Genomic DNA, 27,100 nt, shown 5'->3' on the forward strand with positions numbered 1-27,100 from the left:
CCATCGCAATGAGCACTACAATTATCCTTTACTGTAGGGATAACAATACAGAAAGCATATCCTTAGCTGGTGAAATTGTACATTCTGTAGTAGAGATTGGTCCAAACACCTTTGACTTTATACCATTTGATATGTGAACTCAGATCCTGCAAATGGCCACTGCCTTTATAATTTGCTGAAACCAACCCACAGACCCAAACTCTGGTGGGTTGAAATTGAGGGTTGTTTGTTTTTTGGTTTGTTCCACCTCCTCCCTGCCCCTCCCCCATTGATTCTCTGAATATTGAAATTCAAAGGGAGATGGGTACTTACCTCCCTTTTCTCCTTTGATTCACAGCTCTAATTGCCCCCAGCAGCTAGGGTGACCAGAATACAAGTGTGAAAATTTGGGACACTTTTTTTTTCTGGGGAGGCAGGTATAGTTGTCTATATAAGGCAAAGCTCCTAATATCAGTACAGTCCCAATAATATCGGGATGTCTGATCACCCTAGCAGCAGGTAGGCATGCTAGAAGCTATTGGAGCTAGGCCTATGCTATGGCTAACATTGATTCAATTGAACCAGTCATAGCCTCATTGAGGAATTTTCTGCTAAAATTCCTTAATCCAGACAAAAGCCACATGAGGTTGGTTCATTGCTACCTTTGTGCAATCAAATCCTGCAGATCATGCACTTCCCCATACAGCCCAGTTTACTTTCTTAATTTGTGAGACGGCACACCTGTGCTGTGTTTGTCAGGGTCTGAGAGATCCTGTTGTATCTTGCTCCTTGTGCTAATGAGACATAACATCTTATTTCACTATGGAAAAACCACAATAGGGAAAATGTCTCAATTTAATTATACATCATATTCTTAATTGTTTTCAGGGTTGCTTGAGTCTCTCACTTTTAACTTAAACTATCTAAACATTTCCTTCATACATTTCAGGTTTTGTGTAAATCTTTTAATTTCATATGAGCAGAGCCCAAGAGTAGCAACCATCTATCATTTCACTGGCATCTACTTGCCTTCGTTCTTTACAGCACAAACTATGCAAAGCTTTACATAGTTGTGTTAAACAAGAGCTGCCAAACTCACCATACCCGACCAGTTGCCTCAACATTTTCTGTAGTTTAACTGCCCAATAAGCCCAAAATAAATTGCTAGGAAGTTAACACTTGCACTGCTTTTATGTGTAGCAGTTTCCCACCCACCCCCTCCCTCCCAGTTAAGAATGTGATGAAATACTGTAGCGGAATATGATAGACCAGTTCAAATCCTTGAGGGGGCCATTTAGGGAACTGGAGTAAAAACAAACAAACTGGGGATTTGTCCTGCTTTGAGCAGGGGGTTGGATAGATGATCTCCTGAGGTCCCTTCCAACCCTGATATTCTATGATTCTATGAAGTGCTTACAAGTTGTTTGGTCAGCCTTATCAACTCAGCTATTTTCAGTGAGGCAAGTCCATCTCCTTTATGACAGGTTGTTAACTACTCTGGAGGCACTGTGAACAAACTCCTCCTCCTTGTCACAGCTAGTTTACAGACACTCAGAGAAATGCTTCTGAGTGTGACATCCTTTTGTGTGGGGTTTGGTTGCAGTGATGCTTGCTCAGAAAACAAATAGGAAAACTGTAATAAAAAAAATCGGTCTATTAGAAGGGGATGTGGGAAGTAGATATGCCTGTTTATAAACCAATCCCTTTTGACAATATGGCGTGTTTTACTTGATTGATCTTACAGTAGTGTGTAGAGGTCCCAGTTAGGATTGTGCTAGGCACTGTACAATCACAGAACAAGAGACAGCCCTTATCTTTAAGAGCTCACAATCTGCCTACATTCCATTAGGAACATAATTTCTCTGTCCAATCAGGTAAATTGATGATTTTTACAAATCTATCCCAGTGTGTGTCAGGAGAAATGAATCCATTTTTTAAATGCAGAAAGTTAACCCCTAGCAGGCCTTCTTTCCCCATGCTGTATTCCCAAATCTGGCCGTCCTAGTAGAAATGTGGTAACAAGTCAGAAGATGATCGGCTCCAGTTGTGGTTACAAAAATATGACTTCCTGCCTGCGCAAAGGGCAAAAGCGAAGAAAGTTTCACCAGCCCTGTACATCCTTGAGCCTCAAGGCTCTTAGGGTTTCCTTAAAGCTGTGTGTGAAAATTGTGAATGGATTTGTGAGACAATCTCTCTCTCACACACACACACCCCTCCAGACTTCACCACAGCCCAGGGAATGACCGGTCACAGTTAATGCCTGTACCCTGTGGGCTGTTAGAAACCTGTTGTTCCAGGAAGGGAGGAAAGCTAGGGGGGCTCCCAGTGCTGTTTAGGCTGGGATTTATGGGAGGCTCTGGAATGGGACGAGGCAGCCCCGCTACGGAGCAGAACAATCACCCAAGCGCTCGGCTCACGCCAGTACTTTGCAGAATGGGCATTTCAGGCATAACTTCGCTCCCTGCAGACAATCAGCTCCGGCTCACAGCATCACCCGTGCAACCCGCTCTGGCCTGCTCCCGGTAGCAGCAGCAGCAGCAAACCTCCCGTCCCGCATACTCAGAGTAGACACAGGCACAAATCTCTCTGCCCCTGCCTGCCTTCCCTCCCTAGCCCGTCGGATCCCATATATAGTCATATCCACGGTCAAATGGCAGGCGGCAGCGAATGGGAGAGCAGAGGCTGGAGGTGGAAAAAAGCAGGGAGTGAGCGAGAGCCAGGGGGTAGGGACGAGGCCAGGGGGCGGGGGGGAGAAAAGCCCTCTCCAAAAAAGTATTGGATGGCTGGCTTGAGGAATGCAGGCAGCCCCCGTGGAACGTACATATCTGCGCGGTGCTGCCCGCCCGGCGCTCGCACTGCAGCCCGGCGCTCGGCCCAGCACAGACCCGCCTCCCGCAGCCCGCCCCGTCCCTTCCTCCGCCTGGGTCCCGTCCGTGTGTGTGGAGTCCTAGCCCGCCGCCACCATGGATGCCATCAAGAAGAAGATGCAGATGCTGAAGCTCGACAAGGAGAACGCCCTGGACCGAGCCGAGCAAGCCGAAGCGGACAAGAAGGCGGCGGAGGACAGGAGCAAGCAGGTCTGCATTTCGCCGCGTGTCAGCGCGCGAGTCCATAGCCACCGGCAGCGCCCCTCGGGGTCCTCGTGCAGCTCGCAGGCTGGAGCAGCAGTTTGGCCGTGCGGGCTCTTAACGTGCTCCTACCGACTGGCGGGACGTTGCTAGTGGGATTCCCCTCCCCGCCCAAAGAGACCGAGTAACTCGAAAGAGCGGAATTTTCACACCAGTGGAGTAGATCTGAATAACTACCCGAGCCCTCCGAGGGATTTGGGGAGGGGGAAAGGGGAAAACGGGTCAGACTTAAAATGCTCTTTAAAGCCGGAATAAAGTGTAGAAATTAGCAGCTTTGCTTTGCTTTACCTAAGTGCAAGTAAGCCCGTGTGTTCCCCAGCCTCCTCTCCCCCATTTTATGCTAAGTATCTGAAAGCAGAAGTGTTCCCTTGCAAAGCCGCATTCCAGATGTGTGCCACTCCTTTCATGGGATGGAGCTACATTTTTTTTAATTGCATTTACTGGGAGGTTGGGGAAGGGAAGAGGGGGAAATACCCAGAAAAAAATGTATCTGTGCATTGTATTTCCTCTGTGTGCGCCTAGTTTGAGGAGGACATTGTGCAATTGGAAAAGCAATTGCATGTGACGGAGGATACGAGGGACCAAGTGTTGGAGGAGCTACACAAGGCTGAGGAAAGCCTCTTCTCAGCAGAAGAGAAAGCCACCAAGGTAGCGTGCTTCTGCCGAGAGCAAAAGGGAATCTAACTCTTTCTCTCCTTTTCTCTCTCTCTCTGTCCGTCTGTCCTTTTCTGTCCCTCTGCACCCACACTTCTCCTTTGCGCGATCACATTGCCTGCTGCACCCTTTCTTCCCCCGCCTCCCTTCCCTTTCCTACCCCACCACTTTCCACCCGTCTCGCAGCTGGAGGACGAGTTGGTGGCTCTGCAAAAGAAGCTGAAGGGCACTGAGGATGAGCTGGACAAATACTCCGAGTCCCTGAAAGATGCTCAGGAAAAGCTGGAAGTGGCTGAGAAAAAGGCTGCGGACGTAAGTTAGCGCCCCCTCCCCCGCCCGCGCCAATAGACACACACAACACCCTCTCTACCCTTCCAAACCCTACTGCCTTCTGCACAGGAGACATACATGCCTGTGCTTCAGTCCAGCTGCATCCCAGGGACATGCTTGCTATAGGGGCCAGGTGTTTCCTGGTCAGAGGTGAAACCACGCTGCCTTCTTGCATGAGGTGCACACACCATGAAAGGCACTGACATGGATTTCTGCTCACTCATCACATGTGCATTTCATGTGTACCCACCTCTCTAGACAGCGCTTGTAAGTAAAGCGTGGGGTGTTTATTTAGATGATTAAAAAGGGGCAGGGGAGAGAGGAAAAAATTACCATTTCTCCTATCTGAGAAAAGTGTTTGCAGTCATTTTAAAGATGTTATTATTAGTGAGTTAGTTGTGTCTATTGTTCCATAGGCCAAGAACTGTAAGGATTGCTGTTTTACTCTTAGTACAGGGTCTTTTAACATATACACAGCTACCTACTGGGGTACAAAAGAGGCCTAACATCAGCTAGGCCTTCACTGAAGCACTACAGCTTAGGTTACCATAACTCAGTGGTTCTTAAGTTGAAGGCCATCTCCTAGATTTTAATGTCTGGAGATACTTGAGGTTAATAATTCACCTGTTAAAGGATAAGACAGACCTCTGTGTGAAAATCATTCGGGAAGATGATACTTGCTAGGTCTGCAGTCAGTGGGATACAGATCCAGAGAGCAAGCTGGGGGTTATATATAGCTCAGTGCTTTATATGGTATAGTGTGAGAGCTTGCACCCCACCCAAACCCTCATCCCACCCACCTGTTTGCCCCTTGACAAGCATTAAATAGTTTCGTGCATGTAGTACATCAGAATTTAGCATTTCTACAGCTTTACATCCAGATCCCTCTGGCCACCACTGTAGGATTCAATTCCCTATGAGTGACTTTCACCTCTGAATTCTAGGATTAGGTGATGCACAACTCTTCAAAATTGATAATGTATTTTCCCCCTTAACTCAGCTTTTAAAATGAATCTTTAAAAGTAATAAAATTAGGAAGGAGTTTTAGAGATGATGATGAAGCAAAGTATTTTAGGTGCAGGAAAAATACTTTAGAGGGTGAAATGTAAACAAGAAAGATCTAATTGTGTGTGAAAGAAGACAATATATTTGTTTACTTTAAAAAAAATGTTTCAGCCACAGTATAGACTGTGCAAATGGTTTCTAATTTTCAGATAGAGCTCAGGGTCTTTAAGTGTGTGTGTGAGAGAGAGACTTTGTATAATATGGATCAGATGTCTTTCCTTCTTTCTCTGTATAAGGCTAAATGGATGAGAGGCAGCTCTCCGGCAGGACGTTTATTTAACTTGTTCAAAGGAACCGCATATAGATCCAGGGAGATATTCCTTATAAGGAAAAGTATGCAAACTATTTGGGAATAGCTTGCCTAAAGAAGAAGGCAGGAGAGGGGAGAGAAATGTTACTAGATTGCTTTCATGAAAAGAGAGACGTCTACAGTGCAGTCATGATGCCATTTCCCTTTACTTGGAAGGAAAACACCATTTTGGAATTGGTGTGGAGAAAGCAGTTTTATTTGCAATAACCGCCCAAGCAGAGAGTAGCTAGGGTGACCTCGCTTGTTTTCTCTTCTAGACAAAGGCAGAGATTTAAAAGCTGCTCTGCAATATTGTGTTTCCCGGTGTATACAATATCTCCTGTTGTGATAAGGTGTTGCGGGGAAGCAGATATGTAGAGTATCTTTGGGGCACAAATCGTTTATTCAGAGTATTCTTCCTCCTCCTGCACATCGGTCCAAGCTTTGAGAGATCTGTCACAGGAAGGGGAGGGGAAGAGCTCCTTGGGGTGGGCTCACATGAGGGGGTTAGGAAAATCAAATGACTCACCACTATAAACCACTTCCTGAGAGCCACCAACCCACCCTCCCTTGGCGGTAACAACCCCCCTGTGCCGTGCTCTGAGATATTACAACCCCTTCCACTGCCTCCCTGGCAGGCTCCAGCCTCTGTGCCTTAAACCCCACCACGTGGCACATGCCGCCCAGCTTCCCGAGCGACTCAGTCAGCTAACCGGGCCCTTTGTCCCCACTCAGTATTGCTCTGCGATGTAGGGGGGAGGGTGGGGAACTCCTGGCCTTCCACCCACTTTGGTTGTGATTTTTCACCCACCGCCATCGTCCGTCCTCTCTTCTCGCTACTCCCGCCTTGGGGAACAGCCCGCGGACAGAGGGTACGATGGGTCTCAATGTGGGCGGCAGGTGGCGCTGCCGCCCCTCACTGCCAGGCTAGTTGCTCACTTCCCTCCGCAGCGCCCGTGCGCGAATGGAGGCAGCAGGACCGTGCACAGCGGCCCTGCAGAAATCCCTCTGCTCTGCACCCTGGCCCTGCCTCAGCTGCCGGTCTAGCGTCTCCCCGCCCTCCCCTCACTGCACAGGCCATATTGCACCTGCCCGGTTCCCCTCCTCCGCACCGCCCGGGTCAGTCTGGGATCTTCTCCATCTCCACCCCCCATTGCACAGGCCATTCTGGATCCACCGGTGCCGAGCCCAGACTGGGTCCGTGTTTCCTCCATCCGCCTCCCCGCCGCGCCCATTGCAGAGCCTAGCCTGGGTCCTCCCCACCACGCCCCATTGCAGAGCCCAGCCTGGATCCATGCCCCTCCCCCCCTCTTGCAGAGTCCAAGGGTCCCTGTATCCTCCCTCCACCCCATCCCCCAGTACAGGGTCCAGCCTGGGTCCTACCCCTGCTCATTGCGGAGCCCAGCCTGGGTCCCTGAGTCCTTCCTCCTCCCCTAACCCCCACTGCAGAGCCCAGGCCTTCTCCTCCCCTCCCCCCACTGCAGAGCCCGGCCTGGGGCTCCCGCTCCTGCCCCCGCACACTCTCTGGGGCCCCTAGCCCAGCCCGCCCCGCAGCCCCGAGCGCTGTGCGGAGGCCGCCGGGGGAGGCGGGGGAACTTCCGGGGCCGAGGCGGGGCGAGGTGTAGCCGAGCCGCAGCGCAGGAGCGGCGGCGGCGGGCGGTGCGGAGCCGGGGCCATGGCGGGGCTGAGCTCGCTGGAGGCGGTGCGGAGGAAGATCCGGAGCCTGCAGCAGCAGGCGGACAGCGCCGAGGAGCAGGCGGGCAGCCTGCAGCGGGCCCTGGACCAGGAGCGGGCTCTGCGAGAGCAGGTACCGGACCCCGGCCAGCGCCTCCCAGGGCAGCTCCTGCCTTCTCGGTGGGGCCGGCGGCCCGGCCCTTTCCGCTCCTCTCCAGGGCTGTCTGCGCGCCCCATCCCCTCTGCCCTGCGCCCCGCTGGCGGACACCCCCAGGGAGATCCCCGCCTGCCCCTCCTCGGGCTGGGGGCAGGGAAGAGCTGGTTGCAGGGCAGGTTTCTTCTCTCTCCGTGCATGTGGTCTCTGCAGGGGCTGGGGTGGGAGCGTGTCTGTCGGGGAAGGGCTGGGCTGTGCTTAGATCCGCAGCAGAACAACGGTATCCTGGACACCAATCTCAGATGGTGGGAGAGACCACAGTAACGTATACCCGGAGGCTGTCCCCTGGTCCTCCTACCCCCACCCTCTCATTCAGTTCTGTGCAGCTTTTAGGGGCTAGGCAAGGGCACATACACCCTTTAAAATAGTTTTTACACTGGCAAGGGTGTAGCTGGCCCTTTGCTGTGGGCTGTGTTCTGCTCAGTGGCCTAATGAGACTTCATCATCTCAATCCCATTGTGAAACTCAGTGCTAGTGTTTGTGGTCCTCCTAATTCCAGGGAGGATAGCCTGTTCTTCAGAATTGTGATCACTGGTGTATAGCAGTCTGTACCTGACTGGAATGGTTGCAGATTTCAGAAGTATTTCTTTTTGCATTCCTTTGCCTGGACAACCTAGACTTAGAGATTTCATTGACAGGTTTTTCTAACAAAATGGTTACTTTAAATGCTATTTCCATTTTTATCTGAAGAATGTAACATCAGGCTTTAGACAGACACCTCAAGACAAATATAATTTTTAGCAAGTATAATTTGGATTTCAGATAAATTCTAGATAATCATGGCTATCAGTCTAAAATGTTGAGTTTAAAAATGAAAGATGCTGAAGATATTTTAGGTAGACTAAGTTGTCTAATATAAATGTTCATGCTAAGGAACACTGAACAAAATGTTCAAAGTTGGGTGCTTACAGTGGGGTTCTAAGTTTATAACAGGCATCTAAATAAGTGGCCTGATTTTCTGAAGTGCTGGGTACCTACAGCTCCCATTGAGGTAAGTGCTCAGCTCTTCTGAAAATCAGGTTACTTTTACTTAGGTGACTATGAACTGAGGGCATAACTTTAGGCAGCCAGTTCTGAGCATTTGGCAACAATGTCTCTAAATGCTATACAAACCTCTGTGTCTAAGGTGTCTATATGGCCCACATTACCCTAGTATCTAAGTGTCTCACAGTCTTTAACATATTTATCCTCACAGCACCCTGTGACATAGAGAAGTGCTATTATCCCCATTCTACAGATGGGTAACCGAGGCACAGAGAAACTAAGTGACTTCCCCAAGGTCACACAGGAAGTCTATAAGAACAGTAGGGAAGTGAACCTGGATCTACTGAGGCCCAGGGTAATGCCTTAACCATCCTTCCTCTCTCTAAAGTGAACAAACTTTTTTCAGGCCAGCAAATGGTTTAAAGGTCAGTGAATGGCTTAGGTATAAAAAGTAGGAACCAAAGTACTCTTTACAGAAATATTTGTTTTGCTCAGGTTTTTATAGAAAATAAATTACAAAAAAAGGAAAGAGCATCACCCAGTATGTGTCTAGGGATGTAGTTTTGTCTAGTGATTACTGCAAGGGACTGGAAGTTCTATTCTTTGTTTTGCCACTGACCTTTGGTAATGCTTTTAGTATCTCTGTACGTAAAGTGTATACTAAAAATTTACCTCACAGAGGTGTTTTGTGTCTTCAGTGTGTATAGAAAACTTTGTTCTTTGATATCACTTATAAGCATTCATTTATTTCATTATAATAGAAAAGCTGGTTGTAGGGTTCTTTCCCTATAATCTGGAATTGTGTGTGTGTTCTAATCTAGGCAGTAAATGCACAAGTGTGTTATCTGATATCCATCAGCAAGTGGAATGCTTCCTGATTGGTTGCAGATGGCCTTCTCAGAGACAACAGTGATGGCTCATTCAAATCTGTAACAGTACTTTACATTCTCACAGGTCACTTCACATACCGAAGAAGTGAGCTGCAGCTCACGAAAGCTCATGCTAAAATAAATTTGTTAGTCTTTAAGGTGCCGCAAGTACTCCTGTTCTTTTTGCGGATACAGACTAACACGGCTGCTACTCTGAAACCATTTTCACAGTTAGAGGCAGTTCATGTCATAGTTTTGCTGATTTAATAGTTCCCATATTAAATATCCTTAAACATGGATTCCTCTTCTAAGAACTTGAGAACAATAATAAGATTAAGAACAATAATAAGATTCCTGAAGTAAAGGATCCTGATTTCCCCAGTTGAGGTAATAGCTTGATTTCTGTGGCATCTTTTAAGTATATGACTAGTTTTGCTACTAAATTATTAGGGCCTGATCTTACACTATTGAAAACAGTGGCGGTTTTGCCACAGACTTCACTGGAAGCTGGATCAAATCCATACAAGCGGTCTTAACTATTTTATCAAGTGTTGTCATTAGAGGAAGTTAGAGGTTTTCTTCCTTTCCTGGAATATTTTATTTAGATTGTGGAAATTCTCCAGAATTTATTTGCATGATATTTTAAGTGTCTTTGAAATGGTAACAGCACTGATGTGAATAAATGGAGAAAACAGAAGTGATGGGCACCTCTAAATATGTGGCTCTGCTATATGAAATAAGCATCCATGCCGAAACTGCACTCTGACTCCATTTTTCTTCCCAAAGTAGGAACTGCTGCAGCAAGCAGTCCACATGATCCTTTCCATAGTGATTGCTTGACTTGTATGGCATGTGACCAGCTAGATATTTTTTTCTTTTGTGCAAGGTACAGATATGCAAACAATAAAAAAGCTAAAGCTCTAGCCAACCGATACCATAGTTTACCACTTTTGAACACTAAACCAGATTATTTTCTTGCACCATTGGCTGCCGTTTTCTTAAAATAGAACAAGTGAATGATTCTTCATTCTACCCCTCCCCCCAGTTTTACACATTGCTAGTGACCACATTTGATAATACATTTTGCACTCCACCCCAATCTGTTATATGATTAGCTGGAAAACAAAATCTTCTTTACACTGAACAATAATTAACACGCAGCAGTATATTATTCATCTCATCTCTCACTGTAAAAGTGTGCAGTATATTGTGAATGCTCTAGCACCAATGCAAAAGGTTGTGTTTATCTGTTAGCCATGGGAGTGCCCCTCCATGTCATCAGTAATTTTTTCCTTTCCTTACCATATAAGGACAGAAGTCCTGCTCTGCAGCAGAATAACTTAGGCCTTATAAGGCTAGTTGGTAAACCCTTGGTGAGTTACTGCTTGTAGAACAGGAAGTAAGAACTTGAACTTTAATCATCCTGTGTTTCCTAAGTATGTTGTATGCGCTTATCACATTAAGAATAGTTTTAACATAATTGTTAACTTGTAATATTACCACTTTCCCAAGGTGTTTTTAGACTAACATTTGCAAACCTCTTCCCCCATAAAAAATTGTACTTTTCAAGTTAAAATATCCAAGTGCTTTTCATAAAACTCTTGCTCTTAAATAAGAGTTCTGAGTTCTGTAGTTTGTCGCTAGGGAAAGAATAAAATTGGAGGTAAAACTGACAGGGATTTATTTATTTATTTATTGGCCCTAGTCCTGCAGTCCTACTGTCAATGCTCCCATTGACTTCAAATAGATTACCGATTTGTGCCCTTGTTGTGTGTGCATAATTTCATTCATTCTAGTGGCGGTTGTGCATCAAAGGATAGATGCTGTCCAGTATGTAAGCTATCCTCATTTATACCTTGTACAATGTGGTCCTGGTTCTTGACAAGCGTTCCTAGACACTACTGGAATACAAATATTATTATTGTTGTTGTTATGGCTGTAAATGATGGATCCTAAAAAACGTTAATTGCAAAAAGGCACTGACTTGTACCTTTGCCATGAAATAAATGTATAGTTTCAATTAGATGCAATGGCAGGCACCATAATCATGCTTCTTTGTTAGAGCAAAGTTAATAAATGTTGAAATAGTTTTCAGTACATTAAAAGTCATTTGTATTCCTGGAAGTAATTTTCCTTTTAAAATAGTGACCCTTTATTCTAAACACTACTGCCCTTCATATCCTTTGGAAAGAAACAGAGAGGCTTAATAAGGGAGTTGTTTACAAAATGCTGTCACAGTACTTACTCTGTGACTAGAACAAATGTAGCTTGGAAAATGTCAGAAGTGAAAGCTTGTAAAGATAAGAGCCACATAGTCTTGGTGTAAATGTTACACAGAAGATTAAGCAAATATCTAATGCAAGTAAAGCAAAGCTGAGGGTGATATGCAGATAACATTATGAAAATATGTAACCAAATGTGTCGTGAGAGTTGGTGAGGCCAGGATTCCTGTGTTAAACTGACATAGGCTAGACTCTTGTTTTTCAGCCTTGTATCCCTTCCCGTGAACAAAACTCGTTAGTATCCAGCACTCCGTGTTTTCTTTTTTGGGTTTTTTTTTAATGTTCTGTTCACTCTTTGTGAGCTGGATATTTGCAAATACCGTCACCCATGTATTGTAATTTTGGGTGTTTCCTCTATGCCTTGTCATAGAGTTGCTGCTTCCTACCTTTCTTAAGATCAAGGAAATATTCATAGAACTTCTGTTCTTAAAATAAGGGCAAGTTCCCACATACAGGTTCAAGATAGAGGATTTAAAACCCTTTATATTCCTATGATATGTTGTTCCGGGTAAAATGGGCAAAACGTAATTTTGACATTGTTTAATGTTTAAGTAAAGATTCTCATCTCTGTAATCTGAGGATACATGCAAGCTAAATATCTAGTAACCAAAAAATAAACATTACTCACAGAACACTTGTGTTTCTTAGGGCACATGGTACAGTATTTAGGTATTTCATATAAGGTGAAAGATCGATCAGTTGTCCTCCATTATGAGATAACTACACAATTTAATGAAGGAGTAGGAGAGAGAGAGAGAGAGAGAACACAAGTGAGTGTGTGCGTGCGCACCTGTAGAGAGATAAAAAATATCTGTTGGCCACTTAACCAGTTAGACTAGTGTTCTCTTTTACTACATTCTCCCAACTGTTGTTCTAAAACCATCTAAATGGTTCTTTATAAAAGAAGACTCTTAGGTTGTACTATGGATTTATTTTCTTTACTGCTTCTAATTAGGCTGAGAGCGATGTAGCTTCTCTGAACAGACGTATCCAGCTGGTTGAGGAAGAGTTGGATCGTGCTCAGGAGCGTTTGGCAACTGCTCTGCAGAAGCTGGAGGAGGCTGAGAAGGCAGCAGATGAGAGTGAAAGGTGGGTATGGCCTAATTCATGTTCTCATTTGAGCAGCAAGCTATCTTTATGACAAGCCAAGTATTGTCCAGATGAGGAGTGGATAAAAATAAATTAACCACCTTTCTATATCTTGTGATTGGATGTAATCTTCTGTGCCTTTACATGAGTTGACTTCAGTCAGTTAAAATGTGTCTGGAGGGACGTGTTGAACGTGCAGGCTTTAGTCCTTGTTTATGTCACGTTTTGAGATAACTCTTTACAGATATCCTGTGACCATTAGGCTTGGTGCTTTGGCGTTTGATGTGTTGTGCTACCTCTTGGGAGACCCAGGTTAATCCAACCCCAAGGCCAGGAGTTCTGTGGTGGTTGTGCACACTCAGTCTCCTGATGGGAAACTGTAGACTGCATCTCTCCTGAGCATCCAACTGAAAAGCCCACCCAGAGACAAGCAAGCCTTTGAAGAGACTGCTACTCTGCTTGTTCATATGGTTTGTGCATTAATGCAGTTTTGTGCTTTCATGGCCAAGGAAGGGGAGAGAAACAGTCGGTCCAGATAGGGATTTGAATTAGGGTTTTCAAAAACACTTAAGTGAGTTAGGAGCCCAAGGACTAAGTGCTTTTGAAAATCCCACCTGTAAACTTGTAAAATTATATTTAATACCCATAATAGTGCCTTTTGTCTGGAAAGGTTGCTAAACGTTTTCGAGACTCACTTTACACCATTATTCATTATGCAGCCACCTTTTGAGGTGGGAAGCATTTGACAGACACACAGCACGTTGCACAACAGTTGGGGAAGGGAATTTTGGTCTAGCAAACGGGCAAATCCTGGCTCTTGAAAAAATGCTAAATGTTTTGTTTGTGCGGATCAGAAAGGATATTAGGTCCTAAGGTCCAGATACAGCAGATCACAACGAACTCTATTTATCTACCTCAGAAAAATACCCAGCAGGGATTTGAACATGAAGTGCCAGAGAGTTGAGATTTAAGCTACATATTGTCTTTAGTCACTTTCTTAGGACATCAAAAGCAAGTCCCTTTTATCATGCACCTTTGGGTGAGGGAGCACTTTCACTGAATTGAGGAAAAATGTGGTCAGGCTGCTGATTGCAAACTTTCATGCAATGCTGAGTTGTGCAAGCAGCATAACGAACCACTCTTGTTTAATTCAGATACCACCAGTTTCTTTTCGGCTTCCTACATGGAAGCACACAGGGAGCCAGGACTAGACCAGAGAAGTTTTGCCTCACAGTCTGTAAAATAAAACGACCTCTCTGACATGCTGCATCCATCTAAGTCTGCTGTCATAGAAAGATGCACTCCAAATGGTGTAGGGATTGGAGATAAACTAGGAAGCACTAAGCCTAGTATTTCCTGTTTTTCCTGACTTTCAGAGGAATGAAGGTCATTGAGAACAGAGCCCAGAAGGATGAGGAGAAAATGGAAATCCAGGAGATCCAGCTTAAAGAGGCCAAGCACATTGCTGAGGAGGCTGACCGCAAGTATGAAGAGGTCAGTTCCGGAGTGCAAATCACAGAGCTGAGGCCTTAGAGGCTTTGACTACAGTTTTTCTCTTTTGTTTGCCTTAGAAGTACAAGAGGTCACAAGCATTCCTGTCGATAAGAGAGCAGCACTGTTCCCACAAAGAATTGATATGAGAAGTAGGCTCCTGAGTGCCTCAAGAGACAAAACTGTGACTTGTCTGCTGGAGACCTGATCCACACTCAGATTCCACTGCACAGTATGAGTGGAGATCTGTGCTCATTCCTTAGCAGAGAGTAGCCCACTGCACAGAACCATATTTGATAAAATGGCAGACAAAAATGGACAATAATAGCACAGACAAGATGAAATGCATGTTGGCCTGTCCATCATTCTAGTATGTGATATCATCACCTCACATACCTAGATGCTGGTGCGTCGCTATGATTGCTACAAAATGACTGAGAGAAGGATCACTGCTGTCTTCAGAGAGGCTATAAAAAGAAAAACTTATTTTTAAACTGTCATGTTGGTGAATGGGAGATAGGGGACATGAAAATCCTGGTCAGGTGATGCAGTCAGGCCCATATGAGTAACCAGGGTCTAGTGCAGGCAGGAGATTTCCTTGAATCAGTAATTCTGGGAGAAGTGTATTGTCCCTGTACGTAGACCATTACAGTGAGAGATATCCAAGGCTTTGGCTGCACTAGCATATAGTGTGCAGTCATGTGTGGGGTGTTTTTTTTTATTTGCCTTATTCTAGGTGGCTCGTAAGCTGGTGATCATTGAGAGCGATCTGGAGCGTGCTGAGGAACGTGCTGAACTCTCAGAAGGGTAAGTGCTGTGACTTCCCAGAGAGGTGTGTGAGATGCTGCGAGACAGTGACTATACTTGCATGAGATGTTGGCAGTACACTTCTTTGTGTTCAGCTCAAAGCTATGTTTTGCTCATTTACTGTAACGATTGAGATAAATGTTAAACACCAAAGTAAAGGTGTGTGTAGATGTATGTGTGTGCGTGTGTTTTTTGTCACTGCATGCCCTACCTGCACACTGATTTTGTGAATGGCTTTTGTGCATTTCATGTGTTCACTAACAGCCAAGTCCGACAGCTGGAAGAACAATTAAGAATAATGGATCAAACCTTGAAAGCATTAATGGCTGCAGAGGATAAGGTACTGATACTAATATACAGTTTTCAGGTTTAACTGCAACCCAAGTCTTTGATGAGCTTTCATAGCTGTTAGTTCACTCAGTAGTGATGAATGAACCTTCACTGCACTCTCTACTCTCTTTGCATCTTGCTTTGGTGGCTTTCTTTGGTCTTTTTTATTTTATTTTATTTAACCTTTACAACTGATCTTTTGGCAGCCAAAAAGAAGCTGAACTATCTCATATTTAAAGGGTCTGTCAGTACTTCCAAGTAAGCCTGGTGCTGTAGGTAACTTGTTTGTAATAGGGTTTGTTTTTGTTTTTTAAAGAGAATTCTGGCATTGTAATGAATTGCTTTCAAGTTGTGATGGATTCAGCTGCTTTTAGGCCGTTCTTTTGCTCTGTAATTCAGTTTTCATTTTTCTCAATCTTTCTCCCCCCTTTTTTTCCTATTTCTTTTGCTTGACTGATCTCCCACCTGCCCCCTTTCCTGCCTCTGTTCCAAAATAATAGCAAATGTGCTGAGCTTGAAGAGGAGTTGAAAACTGTGACCAACAACCTGAAGTCGCTGGAGGCTCAGGCTGAGAAGGTAGGCTAGAGCCTTAAACCCCAGTGGCCTGGATTTTTATGCATTGTCCTTAAATGTTTACACTGTATTTCAATAAGGCTTTTGGTAAATGGAAATAATTAGATTTGTTACTTAGATACTATCAGGCCATTGCCAGAAATCTGACATTAATTCAAGTACATAATCAAAATATGCATAACATTAATTATCCATCAGTGTTACTTAAAACTTTATATTTATAGCTATAAAATGCAATTTGTGTGCTAAGATACTTACTTTTTTCCAACTTGTCCTCCTACCTTAAAATTATAGTACCAAATGCTGCCCTGAGTTACCACTCTGCAACTTGGGCAAAATGTGGCCCTTTTAATAAATGAGAGCAAGACCGTTATGTCTTGAAAGATAAACTAAAGTACTTCCATACCTAGAACTAGTACAGTATTTGGTTATCATTACAGTGTAAGATTGTCATACATGTTGTATTTTCATTAGAAAATATTTTGTCTGACATCTGATGCTCTTTCTAATTACAGTACTCACAGAAGGAAGACAAATATGAAGAGGAGATTAAGATCCTGACTGACAAATTGAAGGAGGTAAAATTAGAATAATCCTGTATTAATGGATTTTATGATACTGCTCTGACTGATGTGAAATTAACGTGTCAGTGTGGAAAATAGCATAATGTTAGGTGCCAGCATCAAAGCTATAGCACATTAGACAATATTGGAGGATGATTGTGATTTTACACCTTTTTCCTATTATTCTGTCATTGAACAGAAATTTTTTTCTCATACTTGTTGTTGCCTTTGTATTTGTAAATATCATGAAAGTTTCCTACAGTCATTTGTATAGTTTTTGACCTTGTGTGTCTTTTTAACTCCAGGCTGAGACCCGTGCTGAATTTGCTGAGAGGTCAGTAACCAAGCTGGAGAAGAGCATCGACGACTTAGAAGGTACGATTGTGCTTTATTTTTCACACTTCCTGCAGAATAGAAAGCTGATATTCACCCATGGGCTTCATCTAGTGCCCAATCCTACAAATCTTTATTCCATGTGACTAGTCCCATGCAAATAAGTGGGACTACTCACATAACTAAAATGGGCAGGATAAGACCCTACATTAATGAAGTGTTTTCCAGTCCAAATTTATTACTCAATTAAACTTTTTCGCTGGACAGTGTTTTGCTCTTGCCTGTTTCTTGTTCTTTGATATTCTAAGACTTTTTGCTTTAAACTCTTCTACTTGGATATTCAGATAAGGAAAATGATCAGATGGCAAATGTTGTTAATATGCTAGTTTAATTACTTTACAATATCAGCAACGAGTAGTATGTTGTTATAATTAGGAATATTGAGTTAATTTCATTTATGACTGAGATAAGTGCAGGTCAGGGCAACTATTTCATGACATAAAACAGCTGCTATTTTCAGTGAAGTTAATGGACACATTCAGGAGTACAGCCTATTTAACCTCACAAAGTTTGCTTTTAGGGTCCAATAAATCTATCAGAATCGCAGTAAAGAGAATAGAATTCTCTTTTATCTTGAGAATAGAATTCAATAGTGCTTTGTAATTAAAGGTTAAGCTATATGAGATTTACTCGTAAAATTGTTTTAACTTTTTCAGTATTGTTAAGAAGCTTAATTGCTTGATATAGGAAGCTGACTTGTGCAAGAGGTCTTTAAAGATTATAAAAGAGCCAGCCAGCTGCAGAGAATTTATGGTCACTTTCTCAGTTATTAAAAAAAAAAGAAAGAAAGAGAAAAATAAGATTCTTGGGAAGAACTAACCCTCTGGAAAAGCCTGAGGGTATGACATCATACAAAACCCAAAACATCTTTTGAAGGCAGAAGTGAGATACCTGGTTCTCCCTAAGCACCATTTTCAAGCCTGTTCTCTCTGCTGCTGGCTTGTAGCTCATTGCATGTACCTTGATAACTTGTATAATGCAAGTTAAATACAGTTTAGGGAAATGGGAATTATTTTTTCGTTGCACACTTTATTTTCTTCAGCTTTATCTATATCTCAGCTTGGCTTACTGAAGATGCAGTAATTTTAATTGACTTTTCACATAAAGCTGTTCACCATTTGTATTACTTCCTTATTTATATATTGTTTGTTTTGTTCTCTGCCTGCCACACCACTTACTTCTGTGCACTGTTCCCCTTTTTTGATGCTGTTTCCGGATGGTGTCCCATGCCACCACCTTCACCTTCCATCACCTGATCATTCTCCATTTCCTTTCACCTCTGCCTTCCCTGGTGAATATTAGATGAGTTATATTCTCAGAAACTGAAGTACAAAGCAATCAGCGAGGAGCTGGACCACGCTCTCAATGATATGACTTCCATGTAAATGCCCTCTCAACCTGTGCCTGCACCTGCTTCTCTACCCTCATGATTGTTTAGTTGCAGCCTTGCAAAATTATACTTGCTCACTCTTTAGGGGGAGGAATACGTTGAATGGGTGTGATTGGGTGTTAAAGCATCGTTAGTATTTTCTTCATCATGCTAAAGGGTGGACAAGTATTGTGCCCGGCCTGGTAAATTTTCTGACAATTTTGCAAGGCTGGCTTAATCAACTCACTTTTACCCATTTGTTTTGTATCCATGACCTTGCTTTCACTTGCAGTTATCTGGCTCGTTTCCCTTTGGTTGTTCTTTTACTTTTCACTTCTGAGTTCACTTCTGTTCAAGAATTTCTACAGTGCTCATCATTTTGAAGTTGCCAAAAGATAAGAGTCTCCTTATATGCCATACAGAGAGTACTTTCTACAGAGAATGTTTTTCATTTTATCATAGTGATTACCTCTTTAAGGCCATTTTTAAAAATAGAAGTGACAGCTGTTGGGATGTGGGTTATTTCTGTGAAGAGGATTTGAAAAATAAACCTTCCCATATTTGAAAGAAAGTAGTTTGAGAGAAAAAGCGGTGGAAATATAGAGTATTGGCTTGAGTAAAAAGGCAGAAGTTTTTACTTTGAGCAGAAAAAATGAAAAAGTGGTAAAATTGCAAGATACATAGGGTCTGGCCGACCAATATCTTGTTTGGTTGGTATAGTGTTGTTTCAAGCAGACTGAATTTTCTTGCGTGCTTTGAAGACATTGAACAGAAGTCAGCTATGCAGAAACCTTTACATTCTCTCTCCCCTCCCCATACTGATAACTCTCATGTGCACTAATTTTTTTTAAAACTGAGATCAGAAAACCCTGAACACTTGTGGCTCTGTCTAAAGCACACCTATCTGCAGCTGTTACTTTCAATTTCTACACTTCAGTTTCAGAGTTCAACACGTTTTAGCCTTTGGCTAGAGCCACAAGTGTTTTTTGCATGTTTTGAAGGTTTTACATTTTTTCCCCGTTTAATTTTTTTAAGCATCCCTAAATATACAAATTATGATTTTTTTCCCCCTAACTTTCCAGTGTTGGAACTCCTTGGTTGTGGTCTAATATTATCTGTTTTGTATGTTTTGATTCTAAGCCCAGAAATACAATTCCACACAGTGATTTATCACACTAATATCCTTATAAACAGTTTGTAGGACTGTAACAGCTTTATCTCCATTTACAGAGAACAACATGCAGTGCCTTGTATGCAAAATCTTCTCACTAACAATTGTAGCATAATTTAAATTTGGGAGATTTCCAATTTGAAAGTAGGCTTAAAATCTGAGACAACACCATAGACTTTGAAGATTTCATAACTATAACTGCATTTCTGTAATTAGCTTTGAATTATAGGTAACTTTTTTTTGTAAGTGGAGTTTAATAAATGGAACAATAATCAGGAATTGACTCTCAGCTATAAATACATTTCTCTATAGATATTTAAACGGAGGCATTGCTATAGCGTTCCAAAAGGAGGTGTGGTGTGATATTTCACTAGTATTCATCTTGGCATGTTTGCTTCCATGTGCTATTGCTGCTGCTTTCTGAATTCTTTCCATTATGCCACTTTTATTTCCCACCTTTTATCTTCATGCAGATAAATTTCTTTGCTTCACCTCTCCAAAGATATCTTCATCAAGCTGGATAAACCACCTTTCCAAGCTCTTGGATGTTTCACGGGTTCATTGTCCTGTCCTCCAGCTTATTCTTTGCATTTAGCATCCTGACTCAGGACATTGCTCTCTTCGTGCCTTCTATTGTACAGAAACTCTACTTCTTTCAATGTAAAATAAACATCCCACTGTGTAAGATGTATCCCTTTTGCTATTCCTTTGCCTTTTATTTATTTAAATTATCATTTCAACTATTAATCAAATTAAAAATCTGCTTTTTTTGCCATTAAGGATTTATTTTTTATTTTCTTTTCTTTTTCTGCTGCTCCTTCCTCCCCCTCCTCACTGACCCCAGCAAACATCTTGCCAGAATATCAAACAATGCAGAATTTAAAAATGAAAAATACCAGTCTGTGGCATAATAATGCTACTCTTGGCTATCTTAAATTGGTCGCTTTTGTAACGCAATCCTCATTTTCTCTCAAATTAAAATTCAGATGATATGACTTTAGTGTTTTTTTAGTATGATTGTTAAGCTAAAATCTGCAAGGACACAGCTCCCACTAGGGTCATTCGGTCGTGGGAACATAGCTGAGAGTACAGTTTGGTCCTTAAGTGCTTGACAGTTGTGTTTTTCTAGAGAGTCCAAAATTTCCTACTACATTGAAGTCTTGATGTGGAAGACTTCCTGCATTATATAAGTTTGTTGTTTAGCTTCTAGTAAAAGAACTTTAGCATCAGGTGAAAAATCCTATGTTTGTGTTTTTTTTCTTTCCAAAATAAGATAACTAAATGTCCTTATCTGTGTTCATTAACAATGTGGGTTATGGAATTTTAAAAATTGATTTATCTATCACCATAGGTACTGTAAGTTTACTTTTTACATTTCACTGGGGAGATGAAAATACAATAGTTTCACTTTCATTCTTAGTCAATTTCACAGACTGTGCGAGCACAAAGCTGCAAGTTCCAGTTGCAGAGACTTCAGGGGAATGTTTTTAAATCTGAACAAAAAAAATGTCATTGTCATGTATAATTAAATTCTTTCCATTGATCTCAGGTTTTGTAAAATTTTGTCTGACAAAACCTAAATGATGGGTTCAGATTGACCTGACAGTGTTCCTTTTAAATACAAAACACTAAATATTGACGTTTCTTGCTCTCCTACTGTAATGTACAACTAAGCCTTAATGCTGCTTCAGGAGGACTTATGTTCATTGCAACTATTTTACCTTAATTTACTTCACAATGGAAAAAGTCCTTTTTTAAACAGCTTTACATTAAAGTGAATATCAATTTAAACTGAACTGACTACTAATTATTCCTTTCATTTTATTTTGTTGCTAAAGTTCTAATGCTCAAAATGTTGTTAAGCTCTGGCCAATGTACTTGAGCTTGAATTTGAGGGTGCTCCATTTTAAAGTTGTAGAACAGTAACTTTTTAATTTGGAAAAACAATGAGGAGTCCTTGTGGCACCTTGGAGACTAACAAATTTATTTGGGCATGAGCTTTCGTGGGCTAGAACCCACTTCATCACTTCATGCATTTGATGAAGTAGGTTCTAGCCCACAAAAGCTTATGCACAAATAAATTTGTTAGTCTCTAAGGGGCCACAAGGACTCCTCGTTGGTTTTGCTGATACAGACTATAACATGGCTACCACTTTGAAAGCTTTTTAATTTGGCTATGTCTCAGTCCAGTTTAAAAGATACCCATCAAGTAACCTTGTGTAGAGCTTTTCCATTTATATTTTTAAAACCTGCCATTAGTTGCAATTCTCCATGAGGCTTGAAAATACTTCCTTCATCCCTCCCTGCTGTTTCTTCACATTTGGTAATTACTCCTCACTCTCCTCATTTTTTGAATAGAATTGGAAATTACCTCTTCCCCTTTTCTTTAATACCTTCAGCTCATGCGATCTTGTCAGCTCAGTATATCTGTTTGTTCACCCACGTTACTGCTTATTAGAAAAAGCTCTGGAACCAGCTGGAGGGAACACAATGGGTTTATTTATTTATTGTAACTTCAGTAGAGTCTAACCAGATAGTTGCTATGATTGTGAAGATTGTCCAGATTATAAACATACTTATTTTTAAACTTGACTATGGCCTTGCCAGTAGTTTTTCTTTCTTTTCTTTTTCTAATTTAAATCTACTAGTTATCAAGGTTAAAAGGCCCTATTTGGCTTTTTCCCTTTTTTTGTATAAATTTAAAAGTTAGTGAATTAAGCACAAGATCAACATTTCCAAGTGTGGCTAGTTATTTTAGGACTAGTCTCAGTTTGGGCACACAGAAAGATTGGGAATCCTTACTTCAATGATTTATATAACTTTAGTTTTGACTGATGCAGGTAAACATTCAGATTTTCATTCAAATTGTAACACAGTATTGTTTGTATAACCACTAAATACATTTTGGCATTCAAAATGGAAGCTTAGCTACATCTAGGTTTGGATACAGTTTCCAAGTGTATGTTAATATAAACCGTTGAATGGGAATAGAAAAAGTAAAAGAAGGAAATTGAGGCAGTCTGGTAGTGGTGTTCTGGTATATCCTCTGATCTTACTCTCCTGGTGAGTGGAGCCTGGGTTCTCAGGAGGAGCAATTGGTGATTGCCTCTGATTACACAAGTGCGTCCTACAAACTAATTCATTGCAAGGTCTTGCCATCTTTGTGAGGTGCTAGACACCTATCTTCTAGGGGGAAAGCACTGCTGTTGCAGCTATCAAGAAAGGTAAAAGAAGCAAAATGGATGGTTCCCCATAGTTGAATAAGTTGTGGAGTAAGGATGTTCAGAAACCTGTGTAGACCTGTCTCAGAATTCACAGCCAGGCTATTAAGAAAAACACTCAAAAAAATGAAAGAGAAACTGAATGGAACTTCATGGAACAGGCCTTTCTAGATTTAGTCTCTAAATACTGTAGCTGTGGATGTTTTCTCCAGTCTTGAAAATCAACTCTGTTAATGGTCCTTTACTAGTTTGCCGTACTCAAGCAACACATTCACCCGTGAATTTGCATGCTATCATTTCACCTATAACATGAAAGGTGTCTTTTGTGAAAGCTGTCAAAGGGGCATTTGTGAGGTTTTTTTTATTCCAGTTTAAAGGCCTCAAAATCTCCCTATTTCAATAGCCGAGAAATACACTTTCTTTTCCTAAAGTACCATTTCAGCTACCAAATTGCGCAATAAAGGGAACATGCAGTGAAGTATGTGGGGCTTGAGCAAATTCCTGTTGAACTTAATGGTAAAACTGCAATGGGAGACTCAGTAGAAAAGCTCCATTGATTTCAGTGTGACTTGAATTGAGCCAAGAAATAGTATGCTGTTGACGAATGCATTTCTGCTGCAGTAAGGGCTGATTATACTATTGCTTTTAGTCAGCTAGTATTGAATACGATTCTGCCATCTCTTCTCCATTTGTAAGGAGTCATGGCATTCATAAAACAAGTAAACCCTATGTACATTGCTCATGTATGTGAATTTAAGCTAGGAAGTTTGTTCCATGTGGCTTCACTGAGAATACTGTAGCAATGGTCCCATTTTTCTTCCTGTTTTCCTGACTTACAAGCCTACTCCACAAAAGGGGTCTTAGAGAAATCCTTTATAGATTGTAAACTGTTTCTTGAGCTTTGGAGTAGGTATTTAGTCATCAGAGAACTAGAATATAAAGAGATTCCTAAGGTAAAGAATTTCTCTCAATGTGTAACTAGTTACTGAACTGTCTGTGGTGTGACTAGTTTCTTTATTAACTCTTGCTCTCCTGTTTCTCTGTCTAATCTTTGTTCATTCTGCCTCTCTTTTTCTTCTAACCTGCTTGCTGACTGTACAGACCAACTCTACCAGCAACTTGAGCAAAACAGTCGCCTAACTAATGAACTAAAGTTGGCATTGAATGAGGATTAAGCTTTAGTGTGAATAAACTTAGTTGTGTCTAAACAAACTTACTCTGAAGTTCCTCAGGAATGAATGAGTCAAGGTAGAAATATGCAAGAAACCTATAAATTGATTTCCAAGATATTGTAACTGCTGTAAATTAATGGATGAAATTCTCAATTCACTCTTTGGAAAAGAAGTGCAAGTGGAAGAAGTAACACTTCTGATAAGGCTCCCATAGTATCTTGGAGCAGCCACAAATTCTTCCTTTGCCTGTGCAATAGTTTCTTTCCACTTCAATACCAGTTACAGTAAGTAGCTGATGATATTTTAAAAATGAACCCCCCTCTTTGTAGAGAGATCATAATCCTTTTTAGCTGATGTCACAAATTGGAATTTTACTGGTAACTAGGGGAAGAATATTAGCCAAGATTCAGGTTTCAAAACCAAAATAAAACATATTCCCAGCTATTTTGTATCTGGAAATGTAATGCACTGTTTTGAATTACAATAAAATTGGCTTGTATTTGAATAAAAGCAGTCCTGAAATAGGAACCCCTTTTGGAAATACCTGGTCAGTTTAGAGGTATGCTTGCATCAGAATAAAGTCGGTTTTACTGGCTTCTGGTAGCATGTAGCTCCAGAACATTGTGCTCACATACTGTATCATGTAAGAGTGTTAAATGACTGTTCTGGGGGGGGGAAAGTGTGCATGCAACATAAAACTACTAACTGCCAATAAAACTGCTGTTAGTTTATTTAACAGCTGATATAACTTGTTAATTTCAGTTTTTGGTTCTTTTGTTCTCATTCTCTGCAAGTTCTGAATTATAATGTGACTTCAAAAGTGTGGAACTGCCTAGAATACAGATTAACGAATTCTGTCATTTATTGTTACCCTGTTCATTAAAAAAAGTTTAAAACTCCCCATTTCCACAGCACATGGCATCTGGAACTTACAAAAATCTAGTCTATTTTTGGCAGTGTGTTGTTTTTAACATATACAGCTGCAGAACAGTTCAAAACTTGCATCACTTGCAGTTCATGTTGTTAGTTTGGACCATTCCCTAGTTGTCTTGGCTGGGAACATTGGTATTTATGAGCATGTACACTACTTATCATAATAAACCCCTCCATTATAAGTGATGATTGCATGCCTTCATGTAAAGAAAATTTATGTGTCCAAAGAGCTGCTATTCACATTTTGATTTTCTAATCCCATAACAGAGAAAGTGGCCCATGCCAAAGAAGAAAACCTTAGTATGCATCAGATGCTGGATCAAACTTTACTGGAGTTAAACAACATGTGAAAACCTCCTTAGCTGCAACCACATATATATTTCTTTGTTTTTACACCTGCTTGCCATGAAACCCCTTAAACATGTTTTTATTTTAGTTTCACCACAGTCACAGGAAGATCTGCTAAATACTAGGCAGGGGTCAGGGAAACACCAAAATGGGCAAGCCATATGCAGGTTGAACTATTCTATTATGGTTTCAATGTGCCATTTCCCGATATAATGTTGCCTACACTTTGTAGAGAGTTCAGCAACACCAGTATGCTTAGTCTGTCCAGGCATCTTTGATGTGTCAGAAAGAATACCACCTCAAGTGCCAGCTTTATATTTAACAGGACAGTTAATGTTGGAGAGACAAATCAGGTGTGGACTGGTGCTACTTTGAACAAAAGGTACAGCTGTGGTCTTTTGTTTGATATTGTACAATTCAGAAGTTAGTCCAGCATGGTAATTTATTTTATCTGAGTTTTATTGAGCTGTGCTAATTCAATAAAACCAAGGATTTGTAAGCCACAAACAATATTTAAGACTTTTTGGTTTTTCGCTTGTATACTTGCAGCTCATTACAAATGTGTAGGTCAGCATTTCAACTTGAGTATCCATTCCATTGTATTTTTCATGTTGAAATGAAAGATTAAGTAAATTCCGGAGAAAACATAAATTTGGGAGATTGTTTTAAAATGTATTTTATTTGTGTGGAATTGGGGGGAATTTATAAATTGGTATTTGCCTCACGTTATTTTACGCACATATTGAGCAGTTTTAAAAGTATACCTGTATGTAAACGTTGTATAATGATATGAAATAAAACGCACATTTTAGGACATTTTTTAAAATTTTGCTGTCCTGTGATTTATATTTTTAATCTTTTCAGCTTTTTGTCTATGTAAATCATGAATATGCATGGCTTTGGCTCATTGGGATAAAATATATTGACAAGCTGGCTTTCCATCTTCTCTAAAAGAAAAATGAAAACAATGCCAAAATGAATAACCTATTACATTTTGTTTACCCTATTGCCAGAGGGTCACAATAGTTAAAAACGTTTTAAAAAACTATTTGTGCTATAATAACGTGCTCTTAATTTTTAATTATTGTTGTGTGTGTATATTCTTAGAGATTGGTCAGAACCAAACCTCCCAATCCAAACACACTCAGGACTTGTCTTCACTGCAGAGTTAAATCATAATTCAAGTATTGCCCCTAACTTGAGTCTGTCCAAACCCTTATTTCGAGTATGGTGGTGCTTTTAACTTGAGTTGTCTGGTTCCTTGGGATATAGGCTACAACTCGAGTTAGCATGTCTTGCCAGCTGATAATATACCATTCTATATAGCTTGAACATTATTTCGCAGTCAAGTAGTTAACTGGGAAGTAAAGACGTGTATCCTCACACTCTGATCCAGTTTTACAGCTCAGGCCCATCTCTCTATACTGGTGGGTAGGATTTTCAAAAGGCCTTGGCCTAATTCTGTTCTCAGTGAAGTCAGTAACAAAACTCCCAACAGTGAGCACATCTTAAAATCCCACCATAGCATATTTGTGTATCTTAGATATTCATGTACTTGGTATAGTAACTCTTTGAAAGTTCTGTGGCCAAGCCCACTCTGAATGAGCTATTCTTTTCCTTCACCCCCTCACAGTTTCAGCAGCTGGATTTTAAATATGTATATGTCTTTATTTTGATTGCCTGCTCATTTTAATTGCTTGCTCTGTCACGCGAAAACTTGAAAAAATGGCGGTGGGTCTGGATTGGTGACTATTATGTCTCATCCTCTTTTTTTTTTCTATGCACAAACCTTGGTTTCTGGGAGAGGGGGTACACTACCTATCCTTTCTCCCAGCAGCCAGGGTAGTGGAATGGGAGCAAGTTAAAGAGATGCTTTCAGATCATCCAAAGGTTTGTACTACTGGATCCTGGGCAATTGATGGAAACTAAGAAACTTCACAATGTCTTGTGCTCTATAAGAAATAGTGGAAGGATAAGGGAGCATGGAATGTTTTCAGGTACTAATTAGAAATGTTTTCAGGTACTAATTGTGGAGGAGGGGAGATATACTGGAGCTGCTTCTCCATTGCCCCTGGCCTCTGTTCATCACTGTAGAAAGGGGATGGAAATAACATGGCAGGGAATATTTCCAGTGTCACAGGCCTCTCTCAGTGGTGCAGAGCTGCTGTAATG

At 41.5% G+C, this 27,100-nt stretch overlaps 1 protein-coding gene across 10 annotated transcripts; it reads left to right on the top strand.

The window, feature by feature from the left end:
- The first annotated feature begins 2,774 nt into the window (after window positions 1-2,774).
- Window positions 2,775-25,754, top strand: TPM1 (tropomyosin 1). 10 transcript variants are annotated; one of them, XM_044978939.1, is made up of 10 exons: window positions 2,794-3,056; window positions 3,630-3,755; window positions 3,948-4,073; window positions 12,424-12,557; window positions 13,934-14,051; window positions 14,785-14,855; window positions 15,686-15,761; window positions 16,274-16,336; window positions 16,627-16,696; window positions 24,848-25,754. In XM_044978939.1, the coding sequence occupies exons 1-10, from the start codon at window positions 2,943-2,945 to the stop codon at window positions 24,928-24,930; spliced, it is 981 nt and encodes a 326-aa protein (XP_044834874.1). In that variant the 5' UTR covers window positions 2,794-2,942; the 3' UTR covers window positions 24,931-25,754. The 10 variants fall into 10 exon arrangements, with proteins under 10 accessions (XP_044834871.1, XP_044834870.1, XP_044834869.1 ...); XM_044978936.1 differs by lacking the exons at window positions 3,630-3,755; window positions 15,686-15,761 and adding an exon at window positions 15,120-15,195 and having other exon boundaries at window positions 2,775-3,056; XM_044978935.1 differs by lacking the exons at window positions 3,948-4,073; window positions 15,686-15,761 and adding an exon at window positions 15,120-15,195 and having other exon boundaries at window positions 2,777-3,056.
- The last annotated feature ends 1,346 nt before the right edge of the window (window positions 25,755-27,100 follow it).

This window comes from Mauremys mutica, chromosome 11 (assembly GCF_020497125.1).
Source record: "Mauremys mutica isolate MM-2020 ecotype Southern chromosome 11, ASM2049712v1, whole genome shotgun sequence".
NCBI lineage: Eukaryota > Metazoa > Chordata > Testudines > Geoemydidae > Mauremys > Mauremys mutica.